This window comes from Nanorana parkeri, unplaced genomic scaffold, assembly GCF_000935625.1.
Source record: "Nanorana parkeri isolate BGI_ZX_2015 unplaced genomic scaffold, ASM93562v1 scaffold117, whole genome shotgun sequence".
Classification (NCBI taxonomy): domain Eukaryota; kingdom Metazoa; phylum Chordata; class Amphibia; order Anura; family Dicroglossidae; genus Nanorana; species Nanorana parkeri.
The window spans coordinates 599,139-607,783 of NW_017306385.1; the positions used below are offsets into that span (position 1 = coordinate 599,139).

Genomic DNA, 8,645 nt, shown 5'->3' on the forward strand with positions numbered 1-8,645 from the left:
ACAAATGGTATTCCTTCATACTTTTGATTTATGTTAAAGGTCATTTGTCATCCTTAGTTGGCTTCCGTGCCATAAATAACTAAAGTGTTTTTCTGTTACACCCAGCAAGCATTGACATTAAAATATTTCTTTCTGCGTGAGTTTGCCGGAGTTTACCACTCTCTTTGATCGGTTACCGATAACTAGAGACCGTGGAATTTTTGAAGCGTTTGTATCACCGAGTCATATATTTACCAGGATGAACTTTTTTAATGTTAATGATTTATTTTATGCCCCCCCTCACCGTCTTCTACTCAGTGATTAGTAAAGTCCTTTCACCGTCTTCGTTAAAAACTGTGACTCAGAACAAAGCAGGTTTTGCTACTATTTGTACCGGTTGCAATTAGTAGGTTTTTTTTTTCAAAAGAGAAGAGATGTTTTTCGGTAGACAAGTTTAAGGCCAATTATTGGCTGGATTTGTGGGAGGAGCCCCGCACATTTAAGCTCCCCCGTTTCCCCCACTCACCCGCCGGGGCGATCATGTCGTCCCACCCTCCCATACCTCTTCCATCGGAATTACTCTGAGTATGCCCCCTTATTTGCATACTGACCATAGTGACCGTGGCACACCTCAGGTCACGTTAGGTAGGGTCATCGTCTTCATGTTACAGGTACCAATCAGTGGGGCTCTGACTACAAGTAATATTTGTATCATTTTGCGTCCAGCTAATTAAACGTTTTCCGGCATGTATGTGTCCAGCGACTAGGACACCTGGCCAAATTTGCTGCATTGGCTCTTGTTTGAATTTCCTGCTGTGCTCCCTGGCTGCCGTCTCATGTCAGCGAAATTTTTGTGCTTTTTGGAGCACAAAACAGAGATTTCCATTCAAGTCTATGGAAACAGTTCATGCCTTTGCGATTCCTCACGCGTTAGAAATCGCCTGTCACGTAAAAAGGCGCAGGAGCTATTTCCGGACGGTTGTCGCACAGTTTGAGTCTCGTAGACAATTCTGTGCATTGACAACCGCGTTGTTTTCAAAGCAAAATCGGCCAAACAAAAACGCACGACAACCGTGCAAAAACAGCTCACCAACTCAATCGCCTCGCGATGCAGCCTACATAAGATACCCCTGTAGTAGCCTTACCCATCGCCACCCCACCACAATTTGCAAGGGTTAAATGCTCATTAAAGTAGTATTACACTCCCAAACCTTTTTCAATAATGACTCCAGATCAAATATTCATTGCCCAGCAAAGTATTTCTTTACATTTTTTCCCAAGCCGACAGTCAGCATGTTTCTGAAGAGCTCCAACTCTCTCCGCGCTGCTTCCCTGAACTTCCTGTCCAATACAAGATCACAAGGGACAGAGCAGTCACCAGCAGCTGTCCATCTACTGGCTTAGAGAAAGGTGGATAGAGGGAGGGAATTAATTGCCTTGCTGTGTCTGTGGAGACACACATAGCTTACTAGCACACACAAGGGTGGTTTCATAGGACCCTGCAAGGGAAAGGACCAGTGCTCAGGGACCTGCAGGAAACTAAAACTTTTAGGCCCGGTGCAGACCTGACGATCCGGGATTGTGCGTCCCAGGATTGCCCTGTCCTGCACAATTGCAGACAGTGATTGCCGTGCGGCATTGATTTCAATGGGGTGACATCCGCGCGGCACTCGCAGAAAAAGGTACTTTTACCTTTTTTGTTTGCAATACACAACGCGTGGCTGTTTAACCGGCGCAACTGGGGTGCCATTAGAAAATAATGGCACCCACAGCGTGATCTTCTGGGATGGGCGACTTTGTAACCATCCGGCAATCCGCACGGTATCGTGCACGGTTTCCGCTCGGTCACAGATTGCCTAGGTGTGCACCGGCCCTTAAACATCAAGGAGCAGCATCCATTGTAAGTGATTTGATCAGCATCTCACTTTAAGTCTAGGGTTAGAGGAAAAAACTCCAATGCTTCCCTGGCAGCCAACGCTCACCTTTTCTCTCTGATGCACCGGGTAGTGGACAAGCCCTTTACATACTCATGCAAAATGCAGGACTGCTGGTCCTGTATTGTACGTGATGATGTCATAGTGCGACCAACAGGTGGAGCGACGATGAGATGCAATTATGAGGACCTGTCACACAGTGGTGAGAAATAAGGAAAGTATTACAGCATATTCCTCTACCGCAGGTGTAGTCAACCTTGGCGCTTCCATGGTTTTAGAACTACAAGTCCCATGAGGCACTGCAAGACCCTGACAGGCACAGGCATGACTCCCAGTAGCTGAGGTATGATAGGATTTGAAGATTCAGCACAGCTGGTGCCTAGGTTGCCTACCCTTGTTCTACCCTTAAGGTGCCTATCGTACTTGATCGCAAGTACGATCTGCCTGTCCAAGATGGGCAGATCGTACGTTTTTTAAATTACTTTACAACCCTCGCAAGACAAAAGTCTTGCGAGGGTTGTAAAGTGTATGGGCACCTTTAGACTTAAAGGAGAACTATGGGGTCAGTGTTTTTCCCCATAGTTCTCCTTAGGGTAACGGGAGGACACAAACTAGCGTCCTTCCATTACCCTAAGCTCAGTATACCACGAGCTACAGCTCATGGTATACTGAGACGCCGGAGCGGATCCCGACGTAGATGACGGGATCCGCCCAGCTGCGTGAGTGACAGCTGGCTCTGCCTATCTAGAATCCAGCCCTCCCCCTGTCACGCCAGAGAGCTGTGACAGGATCGAGAGGTGAGCGAACGCCGGTATGTGTTCGCTCACCTCCCTATCTACTGAGCCGACCTGTGACAGTCTCATTGTCACAGGTCGGCTAGAACTATGAGGTGAGTGAAAAGCACTCACCTCATAGTTCTCCTTTAACGAGCATTTAACCCTTGCAGTGGGGGCCACTAGAAGGGCATTTTTTTTCTGCTGCCTGGATTGGGGATTTAAGGAGAATCTTTTATTATGCCTGTGGTCTTGATAGGGTGCCCCTACCCATTGACGCCTTCCCTGTGCACCTCTGGTCCTTTTTTAGCTGGGTGGGGGATTCATTCAATCCTTGTGTAATCTTTGTGTTGGCCCATGTTGGAGCTTACACAGGGAGAATTGTCTTTTCCCCCTATGTGACAGTGTTCAAGCCTAGGACAGTAAGTGAAGGAAGTCGCTTAAATGGGAACACAGCAACAAAAGCAGCGTAAGGAGGGATGTGAACTTCTGTCAGGCTTTTATAGCTCTGAGCGTCTCTGATGTTGTGTGGTTACCGAGAGAGGAAGTGAGAGAAAATCAGCCCCGTGGGGACACAGCATTGAAAAACATACTAAACCTTCCCCATTATGCTCAAAGCTAAAAAAAAAGCTTGAGTTCTTTTTTAATGAGCCGCCGTTTTGCCTAGCTTCCTATATTTTCTGATTTATTGATGTGATTTCATATTGACTCTCTGTGAGAATATCATGTATTTGTTCCCAGGATAGGAATGACATAAATCTTCCTCCAAATATTATTCTCCGGGTGTCATTTTTGATTCTCACATCCTTTCCACTAATTCCTTGTTCCTTTTGATCATATTGCAATAGTTCCTCTGTATTAAATTAGGGTTTCATAGCACACTCTAGATGAAAAGAGCGCTTTGAAGTGAGCTCCATGAAAAAAACAAGACCCGATGTATGAAGCCACCTACTTTCTGAATGAAGTCAGGCACAGCGTGCACAGCTCGGATACTAAAAGCTATGGCCACCCAACGGTGATTCTTCTCATTGGGTGGCTGCCAGTGTCTGTTATCATCAGTCACATTCTCCTAATATTCGGGGTTTTCCGAAAGCGAGATTTGTCTGCGAGAAGTCGTGGCTTTGCCCCCTTGCCACCTCAAGCAGAGATGTCTTACTTCATCTGCTGCATTCCCCGTCATGTCAATTATTTGAAAGTCTTGCCAGAAGGGCCTTTCATGATGGATGAAATGTATTTATTTATTTATTTAGTACAGGTATTTATATAGCGCCGACTATTTGCGCAGCGCTTTACATAGTTGCACATTCACATCAGTCCCTGCCCTCAAGGAGCTTACAACCTAAAGTCCCCATGTCACATACAGGGCCAATTTAGACAGGACACAATTAACCTTCCATCATGTCTTTGGAGTGTGGGATGAAAACGGGGTACCCGGATGAAACCCATGCAAGCACAGGGAGAACATGCAAACTGCTTGGGTGACTGAATGTCACTTTAACATTTCAACATCCATGGTAATTACATTTTGGAATTATGAAAATATTAAATTGAACCTCACCTGGTCTAAAAAAGATATCAACAGCTGGTGTGTAGGGACTGTGTAATGCCTGCTCGTATTCACATCAATCCGTGAATCTCTGTGGATCCCCTGGAATATCGGCATGGCTCCCAACTGTCCCTTATTTGGAACAAAATACTGTCCATATACCCACCGCACTCAGAGCCGCTGTTCCATTAATGTAAAGTGGTTGCAATGGTTGTTGACGGATGGCTACCGCCTAGATACATGAATAGAAGAATGGACACCGGCACTCCAATGACAAATCAAGTATGCCTATGTATTGGCGTACATGCTGCATGGAAAAATACACTTTGTGCAATGTTTCGGGGTCACACAGGAACCCCTTCATCAGGCAGAAACAAGGCCTCACTTATTTCCTTCTGATGAAGGGGATCCTGTGTGACCCCGAAATGGTGCACTAAGTGTATTTTGCTATGCAGCATGTACCTCAATAAATAGGAGTACTTCATTTGCCATTGGAGCGCCGTTATCCATTCTTCTATTCTTATGTGGAACAAAGTCCCTCCATCCCTCATGCCTCGTCAGTTGTCCCTCTTTTTGGTCTATATGTATAGACCTTTCTAACAGCCTTTCTCAACCAGGGTGCCATGACACCCTGATGTGCCTTCTGGCTTCCTCTGGGGTGCCTTAAAATGTTGTGGTAGTGGAAATGAGGTGAAGGGGGCTCCTGATGTAAAGGGGACCTCTGATGTGAAAAGGGGGGCTCTGATATGAAAGAGTGGCTTCTGATGTGAAGAGGGGGGCTCTTGATGCAAAGGGTGACTTTGATGTGAAGAGGGCCACTTCAATGGGAAAGGGAACCAAACTTTTTTTGTGAGCTTTGCGTGTGGGTCCCCCTTAATATGTATCACATTTTGGATTGGGGTGCCTTGAGATTTTGCATACTTTTAAAGGGTGCCATGACTAGCAAAAGGTTGAGAATGGCCGCTCTATAATAAATGCACAATTTGACCATCAAAAGTGTTTTACTACGCTAAACCTTTCATCCAGCTTCTAACCTATTCAATTTTTTATTTGTAAAAGTCAATACAAAGGTAAAGCACTGGTAAAAAAAAAAAAAGTATTTTAGGCTTTCTGTGTGTATTACTTCTTCTTTCTGTGTGTTTTTTGTGTATTAATTAATCACTGTCCATGTAATGGGGGCATGGGAGGGGTGTGTCCTCTGCCTATATATTTTTTGTAAATAGGTGTCCCATCTCACAAAGTTGGGAGATACGTATAGGACCCAGGCTGTGCATGGAGACTTGACTTTTGTCCAAGTCATGGTTAAACCCCACCCCTTCTTGATGCCAAACCCCACCCCAAGTATGTAGAACAATCAAAACTTTGGCAGAAGGTTACCCTTCCTCACTCTACTACTGCTGTGTCCTTGCTGGAGAGATTTCCCACTACTTCCTGTCCTGTCCTGAGGGGAAATCTCTTTAACAGGAACAAAGCCAGCAATAAAAAGCAAAGGCTGTACCCCTTCCATTCAAAATGAGTTTTGACCAGGGGGTGAGGCTTGAAGGAGTAAAATAATTTATGCAGAACAATGCTGCCCTATGGACATATACAGTCAATAAGTTTATCTTCTTCTAAAGTGATGTACACCCCCAAAGAAGATAAAAAAAAACCCAAATGATAACTTTGTTGTAGGTAGTACTCTTGCCTTGCAGCACTCAATCATGGGTCAAGTTATACCTTCAGGGACACTATCTGCATAAGTATTTATTTCCTATACTCCTCAGTGCCATCTAGTGGCAATAATGTGGTATTACATTACATCGGACCGGAAACGAAAATATACTAACAATGTTTGTTTTTGTATCCATTGGCACAGAACGAACATTCACAGAGATTCACAGGGTGAATGGCTCTGCGAATTGTTAATAAATACACCCCTTGGTGTCAGAAGGTAGAACATCAATATAAAAGGAAGGATTATGGTATGCAAGTTCATGCCAGGATCACTAGCATGACCGTGGCCTAAAAATGTCAGTGCTAGATCAACAGGAAGGTGGGTGGTAACAACCAAGAAGTAGGCGAATAATGTTTGGTGGTGCATACAGATTGTGATGTTCTGTTCTATATTTTTTGCAGTAAAATACATGCGGGAGGCCACGCCTTATGTGAAGAAAGGGTCTCCTGTTTCGGAAATTGGCTGGGAAACCCCTCCCCCGGAATCGCCACGGTTGGGAAATTCATCCGCCTGTCCACCGTCACCCGTATCATCACCTGTTCATGGGGACAGAAAGACCATCCCACTCAAGATGTGCTTTGTTACAAGAAGCCTGACAGTCTCTGACCCTGAGAACAGGTAGGTTCCTGTAATTACCACCTATACACATTTATACCGCATATATACAGTATATATATACCTGCCTGCATTGCTTAGCTAAGCACAGAAACCCAGTGGACACCCTGCTATTGAAATTATTAGATTGTATCTAATAATTTCAATAGCATGTTGTGGGAGGGGGTCAAGAAGGAGCCAGGGAAGGCAAAATATTAGCAGATGAAACTTCAGCTTTTTTTTTTTAAATGTAAACATGTGTAAATACTTTGACTTTGACTTGCTTTCAGCCTCTTTAGTCCCTGTACAGCAAAGCTTTGTTTGTTAGTCTTTATATCGGTCCCTGAATTTCTGTTGGTCCTCTTAAATAATGGTCCCTGGCTGTTCATGGAGACTTGACTTCTGTCCAAGTCGAGGTTAAACCCCACCCTTTCCTTCTGCTAAACCCCACCCTTTCCTTCTGCTAAACCCCACCCTTTCCTGCTGCTAAACCCCACCCTTTCCTGCTGCTAAACCCCTCCTCTTCCTACTGCTAAACCCCACCTCTTCCCACTGCTAAACCCCACCTCTTCCTACTGCTAAACCCCACACCTTCCTGCTGCTAAACCCCTCCTCTTCCTACTGCTAAACCCCACCTCTTCCTAATGCTAAACCCCACCTCTTCCTACTGCTAAACTCCACTTTTTCCTGCTGCTAAACCCCTCCTCTTCCTACTGCTAAACCCCACACCTTCCTGCTGCTAAGCCCCCCTTCTTTCATTAAACTTTCAGTTGGCAAAACCTCTACTGCACATTCATTTACATTCCGAACTGCATTCAGAAGTCCAAGTACAGCCAAGCTTAGTTTGTTTTTATTTCATCTTTTAATAATAAAAATAATGAATTTTTGCTTTAAGGCAACAACAATAAGTAGTACTTACTCCATGGTGCTACATCCTATCAAGGACAATGGCCTCCTATATAGGTTTAGAAACACTTAACAAGATGAATTTAACCCCCAACCTGAAGCCCAGGGTATCCCTTTATGTCCGGGTGAAGACCTCCCCAGAGTAGGTGGCCCTATGGACAGCAATATTATTGGCAGCTTTAGGGGTCAATTGACCAAGATATCCGCACCACTACATCAAGGTAGGGCTACCCTCAATAAGTAATGTAAAAAAAAAAATGTTCACCGTTCAGTGTTGGGTTCTTATAAATTGCTGATTGTTCTCTTTGTACAATTCATGAATCTACATGAAGAATATGTGAATTAGGTGCAGCGGTATTGGAGATGAAGGAGATTGTACATAGTACATCACTTCAGACAGAGGACACAAGAAGGTGATAATTAGCATTTCCAGGACAGGCTTGGTGCTTTAACAGACAACAAAAAAGTGGGTCGAGTAATGTTTACAAGGTATCGGTATGCTAATCTCCAAATTCCGTTCATTATTTAATGTGGACATATAAACAAGGAGCAGCCATTTTCATCAGAGCATTCAAGGCTCAAAGTATACCTGAGGACAAAACATTTTTAGGGGAGGAAGGATTGGAACCCTTGTCAAGTTTTTTTTTTTTTTAATCACTGTGTGTGTCTTGCTGGGGGCATTTATTAAATAATTATAACTAGGAATGAGCTCAAATCTGTACAAGGATGTGCCAGGGGCACTTCCACCCAATCAGCTGCGGACCAGCAATTTCCCAGCCCAGTGCTGCATGTAAACAAAGGGGTGGGATGCTTGTGCTGACATTTTTGACTTATAGGTCCACATATTCATATTAGGTAAATGTAATTTGCCAAATATAGGCATGCAGGCATATAAGGTCAATGACATCACTGATCCCATCCCTTTGCTTACGTCAAACTGCAAGCGAAGAATTCCAATTGGGCGGCACGGAAGGAGCTTCCTTCCGTGTTCAGGAGGAGCTCGGGTTCAGTCTGGGTCCTGTCTGAATCTGAGCTAATCCCTACTGGTGACCATTGTCCCCGGGATTGACATTGAGGAAAATGTAAAATAATGGGAATATTTTCCAGTAGGGACAACTGTACTTGCTAGATTGGAAATGTCTTTTCTATGTGTCTGTTACAGGTTTTGTACAATAAATATGTCCCCCCCCCCCCCCCCC

General features: G+C 44.5%; 1 protein-coding gene across 1 annotated transcript in view; it reads left to right on the plus strand.

The window, feature by feature from the left end:
• The first annotated feature begins 3,620 nt into the window (after positions 1-3,620).
• The window catches only part of SNTB1 (syntrophin beta 1), a 74,941-nt gene continuing 69,916 nt past the window's right edge, over positions 3,621-8,645 (plus strand). The window contains exons 1-2 of the mRNA XM_018553335.1: positions 3,621-3,861; positions 6,348-6,564. Of these exons, the coding sequence (XP_018408837.1) occupies positions 3,621-3,861; positions 6,348-6,564 (458 nt within the window). The remainder of the gene's footprint in view (positions 3,862-6,347; positions 6,565-8,645) is intronic.